The 11,785-nt window shown below is 43.2% G+C and overlaps 1 protein-coding gene across 3 annotated transcripts; it reads right to left on the reverse strand.

The window, feature by feature from the left end:
* Nucleotides 1–797: 797 nt before the first annotated feature.
* Nucleotides 798–11,670, reverse strand: coro6 (coronin 6). Of its 3 annotated transcripts, XM_077504819.1 has the most exons (11): nucleotides 10,743–11,670; nucleotides 7,522–7,739; nucleotides 7,140–7,262; nucleotides 6,018–6,147; nucleotides 5,769–5,947; nucleotides 5,580–5,699; nucleotides 4,118–4,222; nucleotides 3,634–3,779; nucleotides 3,497–3,554; nucleotides 3,184–3,411; nucleotides 798–1,934 (listed from the first exon to the last, which is right to left on the reverse strand). In XM_077504819.1, the coding sequence occupies exons 2-11, from the start codon at nucleotides 7,717–7,719 to the stop codon at nucleotides 1,812–1,814; spliced, it is 1,410 nt and encodes a 469-aa protein (XP_077360945.1). In that variant the 5' UTR covers nucleotides 7,720–7,739; nucleotides 10,743–11,670; the 3' UTR covers nucleotides 798–1,811. The 3 variants fall into 3 exon arrangements, with proteins under 3 accessions (XP_077360945.1, XP_077360943.1, XP_077360944.1); XM_077504817.1 differs by having other exon boundaries at nucleotides 798–3,411; XM_077504818.1 differs by lacking the exon at nucleotides 10,743–11,670 and adding an exon at nucleotides 10,097–10,170 and having other exon boundaries at nucleotides 798–3,411.
* Nucleotides 11,671–11,785: the final 115 nt, after the last annotated feature.

Genomic DNA, 11,785 nt, shown 5'->3' on the forward strand with positions numbered 1-11,785 from the left:
ACAAATGTACCTAATGATGTTGGGGTTGTGGAAACTTTTATTCTCTATTTTTTACGCAGTAGCACCTAAAAAAAAATACTATAAAAATAACACTGTTAAGTTTGCTTGAAGTTTTTATTGTAAATGACAGAAGGCGGGGTTGTGACAAATATTAATGATTGCAAGCTACCATCCAGCTACCATCCAGTATCATTTTCAACACTTCCCGTAATTGTGATTTTTTTTAAACTAAATAATGATTTAATTAAAATGAATCGCAAATATAAAAAGTTTACCTTAATGTTTGAAGACAAACAGCTCCTAAATAAATTATCAATTGAAACGTATAAAAATCAAAAGTGAAACGCCAACGTGTGGCCTGTGGGGGATTTCCTCCCCTAGTGGCCAACATCCAGTACTGCAGTTTCAAGTACTACCAATGTTAAGCATTTAAAGGGGTAGTCAAACCCCCCCAAAATTCTTGAAAATAATGTATTCTAAATACGGTATTCTGGGCAATATCATGTTCGTGGAATATGAGTCAAGTAGCAAAATCCAGCCGTTTTTATTCATATCAGAAGGCGGCCATTTTGCCACTTGCTGTCGAGTGAAAATGACATCACAGCTCAGGTCTCAGGTAACAACGAATCAGAGCTCAACTACAGAAAACAGGTAAGCTGTAATTGGTCCTTACCTAGAAAACAGGTAATCTGTAATTGGTCCTTACCTGAGCCACAGTGATGTCATTTTCAGTCGACAGCATGTGGCAAAATGGCTGCCCCCGAGATGGATAAAAACAGCTGGATTTTGCTGCATAACTCATATTCCACAAATGTAATATTAATAAAAATGTGATGTTCAGACTAGTTAGGTCAAATATAACCTTTTATTGTCAATAAATGTTTGAGGTTGACTTCCACTTTAAAGATTATTTGAAAATAACATACGAACAAAACTCTCACGTCCCACAATGAACCCTTTTCCAAATAAGTTTGACATATACAACCAATGTACACTTTTTGAAGGACTGCTTTCATTTTATAAAACGATGCATTTGTCTAATTTAACTACAAAATGCTGCTGATTGGATGGAAATGTTCTATCATTGTAGTAAATAAGCTGTGAAAAAGTACCTGATGGCCACTGAAGCCAAATTCAACTTGTGAAGACCCTGTAGAGCACAGGTGTCACACTCGCCACATCATTTTATGGAGCCGCGCCGACTTTGCTCTTTGCAGAAATAATACGATCGCAAATTGTATTCTTCGTAACACTGAGACTTTGCAGGCATTTTTTCTTACCAATCAACTTGTGTAAATAAATAAAGAAGAGAAACTTTAATTACAATTGAGCATATTGTTGCAGGAGATAAAAGTAAAAAAAAAAAAAAAAAGTTTATTTTGACATTGCGTGTCAACTCTTTCACACACGACAACTTGCTATGGATTGAACACATTTTCTCTCCTTTTTTTGTCTATTTACATTAAATTGTCATGAAGGATTGTGAGAAGAGCTGACTCAGCAAAAATAAAGGCTTGTTACTTTTTCAAACATTTGTTGTTGTGTACTTTCCAAGCAGGAATCTTTTTGTCCCTTTTCCTTCACTTTGTCAGTTTAGCGTGTCCCTCAAACCTTCAATCCTTGTCCCCGTTTGGACCAAAAGCGCTGTCTGGGATTAAGTTCTGTTGCGTTGTCGTACTGCGCCGTGGATTCTGTTCCAGCACGTTGCTAACCTCGGAGCACCGTGCTGCGTTGCCACTGCAGCTTTGCACAACACTTCAAAAGCGTCCATCAGGGGCGCTCCTGGAGGGGGGCGCAAGAGTGCACCCCCGTCAGGCCATCCCATTGGCAAATTGGGACAGTTTGTTCTCCAAATCACAGATTCGCTTCTCTTGGGACAATACTGTTGCCTTCAGGTGCTGGATCTCCTCCAGCAGCCTCTGCAGCAGCTCAGGCTGCGCCACGAGACACCAGGACAGATGACATAAGGACGCAAGGAGACAAAAGGAGAGGAGGAGACAAAGGAGAAGAAACAAGGGGATGACAAGGAGAGGAGGATAGCGACAGAAGGCAAGTTAGAAAAGAAAAGTCAAAAGTTGAAGGCCAGACACTTGGTGCAAAGGATAGAGAAGGAGAAATATATGAAACGGGCAACCGTGAAGGCGCAAACATCGTTTTGCCTTCTTTTCATTCTGCTTGTTGATCTATATACCAGGGGTCAGCAACCTTTCCTTGAAAAAGAGCCATTTTAGGCCAAATAAAATCACAAAAGAAATGTCTGGAGCTGCAAAATATTTTAAGATTGTGATGAAGCAAACAGTGTGTTAGTGTAGACTAATTTAACGAGGGGCGAAGAGCTAATTAGAGCGCCACAGTTTTTCATATCAAGTATTTATAGACTTTTTCTGCCTTTCTGACAAATTTCTGATAGTTTTGGTAATTATGTGGTAATTTTCTGCTTCTCTTATTTTTTCGGGACAGTTTATGGCTACTTTTTGACAATTTTTTTCAGTCTTTTCTGCTAATAATTTTCTGACATTTTTGGAAATTTTGTGGACATTTCATGGTCATTTTTGGAATTTCTTCTTTTGTTTTTAAACATTTTATGGTTACTTTTTGAGTATTTTCTTTCCTGCCTTTTATTAAATCATGTTGTTGTTGTTTTTTTACATTTTTGGCAATTTTGTAAACACTTTATCGTAATTTTGGGGATTTCTTCTTTTGTTTTGGACACTTTAGAGTTACTTTTTGTTACTTTTGAACGTTTTCTTTTCTGCCTTTTTATTCAATTCTCTGGCGTTTTGGGCAATTCCAAAGACATGTTATGGTAATTTTATGTTTTTCCTCTGCCTTTTGGAAATTTTATGGTCACTTTTTAGACGTTTTTAGGTATTTTTTTTAAAGAACCTTATCATCTGCCTTTCATCGCCTTTTTCTGACAACTTACAAATTTGGACTTTGACATTGTTTTGAATATTTAATCATTCTTTTTTTTTTTTATGCAAATTCATTCATTTATCTAAAAAAAAAAAAAATGTTAAAAAAAATATTTTAAAAAAAATATATTTTTTTAAATCTACATTTTTTTTTAAGTGATCCACAGGGAACCACACGCGAGGTACTAAAGACCCACGTGTGTGTCCAGAACTGCAGGTTGCAGACCCCTGATCTATCCTGACAACTGCCGCAAACTGAAGGACTGACCGGCAGGCTGGCGGCATCGCACGTGGACATGCTGCGGCGGGTGGCGGGCCTGGAGTCCAGCAGGTTCTTCCTGGACACTTTGAGCTCGCGGCTCTTTGGCGGCACGTAGCCCTCCTTCATGGATATCAGCACGGGGTCTTGGTCGCGGCCCTCCAGCCAGTCCTCGGGCTCCATGGCGGGCTCCGGCCCGGCCGTGTCTGGGTACAGGTCGTCCTGGAAGAGGTCCGACTGCCCGACGACATTTCAGCAAGTTAGCCAGTTGTACGGCAACTCGCCGTGAGTAATAGGCCGGATTGGGTAGGGCGGGACTTACTTTTCGGGGAACGGTCATTGTGATTGGCTCGCACTTCTTGTCGTGCAGCTTGTACAACCTTCGCACAAACGCAAATTGTTGAGTCATGTGCCAAATCTGGCGGTATTGTGGATCAATCGCTCGCCGCGTGGCCTCACCTGGCGATCTCACACTTGCTGACGTCCACGCCCCTTTTGGGCATGAAGCCCATCCCCCGCTGCGGCTCTTTGCTGCTGAAGGTGTTGAGGTAGTGCACGTAGGGCGGCTCCTCGGTGATCTCAAAGTAACGGATGCTGCTGTCTCCCTGCACACACAATGCCGTCAAGCAACACATTCCATGTGCAACTCGTCCATCCAAATCACAGGAGTCAAACCCAAGGCCTGGGGGCCAGATTCGGCCCTCCACATCATTTTATGTGGCCCGCGAAGTCTAATAGTGTCAACTTCCTGTTTCTTGCAATGTCTTCACTTTTAACAGTGAGATACTGCAATCAATTTTCATTACAATCTAATTTCAACATAAATTGATTTTTTTGATTTTTTTTATGGATTAATATGAGCTCTCATGCATTTTTTTGTGTTCAAAGTCATAATGAGAAACCATAACTATGCCACAAATATGTGCTTGGCTCCACTGCTTACCTTTCCGCACAAGTAGACCATGTTGGCGTCTGGGTCGTAATACGGTAACAGGACGCCGTTACTGGTGTCCAACTCCAATAGTGCAATTGGCTCCTCAAAATTGGTCTGAGGAAGATGAAGAGTATATTTGGAACTGCTCATATAGACGACTAATTTCATTGAACACCATTTTTTTTTTTTTTTTTTTACAAACAACATGGCTGACTTCACATTTGTAGGGAATCATGGAACTGCTGATGTTCAGTAAACATTTTTGACTGGTGAGGACATTCGAGCGTATTTGCCAGTATGTTCAAACATATTTAAAGAGATACTTTACTTATTAAGCCATTTTTGGCAGTCAAATATTAATATTTTGCCTATCATAAATGTGATATTTTCATTATTTTTCATTTACAATTAGTACCTTTAAAAACACATTTTGCAACTTGCTGTCGACTGAAAATGACATCACAAGGTAACCAATCACAGCTCAGCTTGTGAATATCACATGACCAAACATAGAAAACAGGTGAGCTGTGATTGGTTATCTGAGCCCTTTGTGATGTCATTTTCAGTCGACAGCAAGTTGCAAAATGTGTTTTTAAAGGTACTATTTGTACGTGAAAAATAATGAAAGTATCTAATTCTAGACAAAATATTAACTTTTGTCTATAATGCGCAAGTCAAGACACAATACCCCGCCGCATTATGGGAAAATAATATGTTGTTTGTAGCATTTAGCATACAACTACGTTCGAACGTACCCACGAATATGTTTGATTGTATTTGCGAGTACGTTCAAACGTACTTGCCAGTCCTTCAGTATGTTTGAACGTACTCGCAAATACGTTCGAACATATTCACTCACAAATACATTAGTACATGCGAGTATGTTCAAACATACTTGTAGGCTAAATGCTAAAAACATAGCAGAATTTCCCATAATGTATATGCGCAAGTCTGTCGCATTATGGGAAAGTAAATGTTTAATTGTGAGTATGTTCAAATATACTCGTGAGTCAAAAAATGTTTACTCCACATTGGCAATTTCACGCTTCCGTACATTTGCTTCGAAACATCCATTTTCTTGACCGCTTATTCCTCACAAGGGTCGCGGGGGGTGCTGGAGCCTATCTCAGCTGGCTTTGGGCATTAGGTGGGGTAATCCTTGGACTGGTTGCCAGCAGAGACAAACAACCATCCACACTCACAAGCACACAGGGACAATTCGGAGCGCCCAATTAACCTGCCATGCATTTCTTTGGAATGTGGGAGGAGACCAGAGTACCAGGAGAAGACGCACGCAGCCACAGGGAGAACATGCAAACTCCACCCAGGAAGGCCGGAGCCCGGACTCGAACCCGAGTCCTCAGAACTGGGAGGCGGACGTGTTAACCAGTCATCCACCCGCTTCTAAACATGCATAGTATTAATTTATTCACATCTACATCATTTCCTATTCATGCTAAGTTTCGCGTACCGGGTCCCAGAGTCCGAGCTCCCTCTGGCTCATCCTGGTGAATCCTGTGGTGAAGATGTTCCCGTCTCTGGTGAAGATGGCCCTCATGGGTCGGATGCCCTCGTGAGGAGCCAAGCGTTCCTAGAGGGGGTCATTGGCTGGCGTTAGCAACGGCCTCACCGGCACCCTCGCTCACGTCGGACCACTCACCGCCACCACCTCGGCCTTGCGCGGGTCGCAGACGCGCAGGCGGCGGTCCTTGCAGGTGGTGCAGAACAGGCTTCCGTTCCTGTTCCAGCTGATGCTGTAGATCAGGTCGGGGTGGTCGTCCATGGAGATGAGCGGCTCCCCCGTGCCCACGTTCCACACGATGATCAGGTTGTCGCTCCCTGCGAACAGAAAGGGGCGCATTTGCACAATTCCGCATCGATCGTGTGCACGTGTGTGTGCGTGTTGTACCCGCAGTGAGCAGTATGTTGCGCGTGGTCGGGTGCCAGCTGACGATGCCGACGCGCTTGGAGTGGCCCTCCAGTACCACAATGGGCTCAGTGAGGGGGCGGACTAGTGAGTGATCGGGAATCTGCCACACCTGCAGATGGCACAATTATGCAAAAGAAAGCAATGCCGTTGCGCACGTCACTTTCCAATTTGTGGTCCACAAACACACACACAAACATTGTCTTACTATCTAAGTGGGGACATCCCATTGACATAATGCATTTCCTAACCCCTTCTCCTAAACTTCACCATCACAACTGTTTGCCTAACCCTAATTCTTCCCCTAAACCAGGGGTGTCAAACTCATATTAGCTCAGGGGCCACGTGGAGGAAAATATATGACCAAGTGGGCAGAAACAGTAAAACAATGGTATATAACATAAAAACAATTGCCGTCAATTCTACGCAAATTTTTGCTATTTGTGGGCCAGCCCTAAATTACGGAGCTCAGCTATAATATATTGTTCCAAGAAAGTAACACGAATGCCAATGGGACACGGCAACACTTTGCCTGTATGAGTTCCGGATGTGTTAAATCTACCTGTTTTGCATATATATTTTTCCCAGAATGCAATGTATGGCGCAGTTAATGAAGTGATAAGGATGTTAATTCTTGTCATATGTATTTGTGTCGCCAGTAATTGAATTTGTGTCGTATTTACACATCTGTTGGTCTGAGATTTTTTAAAAACATTTTAAGAAAAATTGAAACAAACCGTTACTTTAAAATAATGACATCTGTGTACGACTTGCATTGCTCATCTGAAGAATGCTTGTGAAATTACGAATTTATGTTTTGATTGTGGCCGGCTGATTTATTGGTCTGGCATTAAAATTTTTTTTGTTTTTTGTTTTTTACTTTATAAAGTCGTCTCGCGGGCCGGATTAAACCCCTTTACGGGCCTGATCCGGCCCGCGGGCCTTATGTTTGACACCCCTGCCCTAAACCCAACTAAAATCCAATTCAAACCCAAACTCTAAAACAAAGTCTTCCTCAAAAAGAGGTCTGGACTTGTGGGGCCTCCCAATGTCGGTCCCCACAATGATAATATGGAAACACACACACAATCAGCTGTTGGTTACCATGGCGGTGCAGTCCTCCGAGCCGCTGGCCAACACGTTATCGTCATGGGGACACCAGTCGATATCGAGGACGGGTCCGGAGTGTCCGATGACAAGAGGGTAGTTCTTGTCCACGCGACCCATCTGCAAAACACCACAACCTCAGCTCAAGCCCATCAAGGTAAAAACTCCTCATTACAAGGTCGTGTGTCCTTCATTTGTATGCTGCATGTCCACCATGACAACCCCTTTGTGTGCTGTGAACATGTGTCAACAACAGACACGAAAGAAGAGTATTTATAGCCGAGTGATGAGGCACTGAAAGGGGACTTTTCCACATGTGTCATGAGCCTCCTGAATGGCAACCCTCAATTTTGAGATCTCTCGGAAACTGTGCGCTGACCTTTGCGAGGGGAATGACCAGGAAAGCTCCGCCCCCGCTGGACTCCACGATGACGGCCAGGAACTTGGGGTTGACGGCGCAGAAGGAGCTGTCCCACGTCACCTTGGAAACGCGGATGTCATCGTAGCTCTGATCGGCCTTGACGCTCTGGCCGAAGACGTGGCGGAACTTGCTCTGCCGCACGATGCTGCGACTCATGACTGCAGGGGGGGCGGAGACTGAGGAGGGGAGGAAGTCACAGACAACAACGTTCAAAACTTCGGTTGCTATCGTTATAAAGGCATCTTTGTTGCAATGGGATGTGTACACGTATTGAGTGTCTTCTTGGACGTTATCTTGTCTCCAATAACAACACTTTATTGGCCCTACATTTATTGCCTTATTCATCTGAAAAGTTACAGGCAGAACAGCTAAATGCTCTTCCACCAGATGGCAGGAGATCTCCATCTGGTGCCATTCAGAAGTAAGTAAAATATTGGGCTTAGATCAATAAAGTGTGGAAAACAAAACACATACGCTAGACAAATGAAGGACATATGCTAGACCACTGGTCCTCAAGTACCTATCCAGCCTGTTTTCCATGTCTCCGTCAGCCAACATAGCTGAGGATCGTTATCAGGCTTCATGCAAAGCTTGCTGATTAGCTGATTGTTTGAAACACCTGTGTTGGCTGTGGGAGACATGGAAAACAGGTGGATAGGGGTACTCGAGGGCCGCGGTTGAGAACCACTGCGCCAGACAAACGAAGGATAATACGCTAGCTCGACAAATGTAGACATACGCTAGACAAATGAAAAACATACCCTAGGCAAACGATGAACAATACGCTAGCTTGACAAATGTAGACTTACGCTAAACAAATGAAGGACATACGCATGACAATTGGAGGACAATACACTAACTAGACTAATGAAGGATATACGCTAGACAAGTGAAGGACATACGCAAGACAAATGGAGGACATATGCTAGACCACTGGTCCTCAAGTACCTATCCAGCCTGTTTTCCATGTCTCCGTCAGCCAACATAGCTGAGGATCGTTATCAGGCTTCATGCAAAGCTTGCTGATTAGCTGATTGTTTGAAACACCTGTGTTGGCTGTGGGAGACATGGAAAACAGGTGGATAGGGGTACTCGAGGGCCGCGGTTGAGAACCACTGCGCCAGACAAACGAAGGATAATACGCTAGCTCGACAAATGTAGACATACGCTAGACAAATGAAAAACATACCCTAGGCAAACGATGAACAATACGCTAGCTTGACAAATGTAGACTTACGCTAAACAAATGAAGGACATACGCATGACAATTGGAGGACAATACACTAACTAGACTAATGAAGGATATACGCTAGACAAGTGAAGGACATACGCAAGACAAATGGAGGACATACGTGAGACAAATGGAGGACATATGCTAGACAAATGGAGGACAATACACTAGCTAGACTAATGAAGGATATACGCTAGACAAATGAAGGACATACGTGAGACAAATGGAGGACATATGCTCGACAAATGGACATACTCTAGCTAGACAAATGAAGGACATACGCAAGACAAATGGAGGACATACGCTAGACAATTGGAGGACAATACGCTAGCTAGACTAATGAAGGATATACACTAGACAAATGAAGGACATACGCAAGACAAATGGAGGACATATGCTCGACAAATGGACATACTCTAGCTAGACAAATGAAGGACATACGCAAGACAAATGGAGGACATACGCTAGACAATTGGAGGACAATACGCTAGCTAGACTAATGAAGGATATACACTAGACAAATGAAGAACATACGCAAGACAAATGGAGGACATATGCTCGACAAATGGACATACTCTAGCTAGACAAATGAAGGACATACGCAAGACAAATGGAGGACATACGCTAGACAATTGGAGGACAATACGCTAGCTAGACTAATGAAGGATATACACTAGACAAATGAAGAACATACGCAAGACAAATGGAGGACATATGCTCGGCAAATTGACATACTCTAGCTAGACAAATGAAGGATAGACGTTAGACAAATGTAAGGCCTATAACGCCTTTGTTGAGTATACAGTGGTACCTTGAGATACAAGTGTATTTTGCTCCTTGGCCACAGAGGGTGCTATTAAACAGTCATGCAGACAAAAATGAAGAGTTTCACAACTACTGAAAGAAATCCAATGAATTGCTATATTTGTTTTTGAAATATCCCTGGCTTAACCCATTTTAAAATGGCTACATAGATGCTATTCCTTAGCCCGTCTATCGTGTTTTCAGTTATGGCTTAGCATTAAGCTAGCAATCTTTTGTGATTTGTGCGATTTAGTTTCTAGCACATGCCCTGACTGCCCCAAATTTCTTCCTCCAACCCATGTCCTTCACTTGTTTTTTTTTCTTTTCTTTTGTGCCTTTTGACCTGTTTTGTCTCGTGTATGTTGTGTAAACTGTCCGTGGCGCCAGGTGTTAAAGATAGTCTGGATCAGCGCCTGTTACAAGTTGAGATATTAATAGATGATTGTCACCAGCTCACATTGGCTTCAACACAACAAAAACACGTTCAAAGGCACTCACACAGTAAGTCTTTTGTGGGCGAAAACGAGATGAGAGCATCCTCAAGACATTTGCTTTCTCCCGATGACTTTGCACGCAAGCGTTCATCATGTGTGGCAACACTCCAAAGTGTTTTGGAAGATTGCAACATTCATCAAACATGTTCATTGCGCATGTCAACATCACTCAACAGCTGTGGGCCGAGTTGTGGATGAGATCACATAAAAAAAAATATTCACGTTGGAGGAAAAGCCTCAGGTAATGAGGTTGCTCCTCCCCCGTCCCGTGAGCGAGTGCCCCCTTCCTAATTTAGACATGCTGGTGCATTGCCACGCCCCCCCACCTACCCTGCCAGACCTTCGTCCTAAATAGTCCCGGGACCGAGCCAGTCCACTGTGGTGCGTTCAAGTCCACGCGCAACATCAGTGCTCATTCTAGCAAATTGGGGGCATCAATACAAGACCTTCCTTGTTAGTTTGAAGTTAAGTCGTGTCATTACAAAAACAAATAAAAAGTCGCAGAGGGCTTCACATATCAAACGTTGCTCATCTAGACCACTGACGAGCAAAGAAAAACTCACAATTTAAAAATATTGATTTTTGCAACAGGTTATCTCCCGACTGCGACGCACGCACGCGCAGACAAATGCGGGACACAAGGAGCTCACCTCACGCTTTGGGGAGACCCCTCTACCCTGACTGCTGTGGTTCTGAGTTCTGGTTCGCTGCCTGGCGCGGGTCGGCTGAGACGACTGCGTGTGTGTCCCTACACAAAGACAGAAGAGGGGGCAGAGGCGGGCGGCGAGCGAGGACGATGGCTGGACTGGGGGGTGTGCGGGGTGGGGGGTCGTGCATGGGGGATTGGGTGACCGTCTATTTTGGAAGCAGCTTCTTGTGTTCAGGGAAAGGGGACGTCACTGTCCGCGAGCCTGCAGGCCTTGATGCTTGGGAAGGAGGTGAGACACATAATAGTCACACAGCACAAGCTGTTGATGGTTGACTATCAGCTGCAAGGTTTTCTTGTTCGGTTTGTTCAAAAAGACCCATTATTTAAATTAACATTGTGTACAGTAGTTACCGCCACAAAAATTCTAAGTAATCTAATTATAAAAAATTAAATGTATACATAAATTTGACCACTTGTCTTTTTTTTTTAAACAAGAAAATCAGGAATTTTCTTAAATGAAATATACCTTTTGTTGTCAGTAATTATAATAAAATTATCTAAAATTACATTTGTTTCAGTCTAATCAAGAAATCCTTCCCATCACAATTGTCTTATCATGACAGCAGGTGGCGCCAAAAGCAATTATTTAAAGAGCTGGACTGACGTCTGACGCTGAAGACAATCCTGGCTGAAGCCAGGGGGCAGCCATCTTGCGTTGCCACTCTCACTGTCAACTGTTCAACTATCAGACGTGCTTTATACCAGGATCCTTGTTGGGGAGTCATGAGAGCCTCTCAAAGAACCAACTTGACTGTTTGCATTCACTAATCACACTATATTGTCTCAGAATTGCGAATTATTAAGGTTAGGTTTACATTTTTACAGCAATTTTTTTTCCTGATGGGCTTTGCTTTCATTTTTTGGTGCTTCTAACAAGACAAATTGTTGCGAAGCACTCTGTGATATACCATAGAAGAGAACATTTCTAGTGACGAGATGCGCATGTAACTTCTCCCAGACTTCTTGGTACAAGCATACGCCACG

This window comes from Festucalex cinctus, chromosome 18 (assembly GCF_051991245.1).
Source record: "Festucalex cinctus isolate MCC-2025b chromosome 18, RoL_Fcin_1.0, whole genome shotgun sequence".
Lineage (NCBI taxonomy): Eukaryota > Metazoa > Chordata > Actinopteri > Syngnathiformes > Syngnathidae > Festucalex > Festucalex cinctus.

Excerpts from the sequence above, each read along its gene's own strand:
- coro6 (XM_077504817.1), bottom strand. The coding sequence starts at position 7,719 with ATGAGTCGCAGCATCGTGCGGCAGAGCAAGTTCCGCCACGTCTTCGGC. Across the intron at positions 5,948-6,017 it reads CAACATACTGCTCACTGCGG|GGAGCGACAACCTGATCATC; the intron begins GTACAACACGCA and ends TTCTGTTCGCAG. Across the intron at positions 3,412-3,496 it reads CAATGACCGTTCCCCGAAAA|TCGGACCTCTTCCAGGACGA; the intron begins GTAAGTCCCGCC and ends GTCGTCGGGCAG.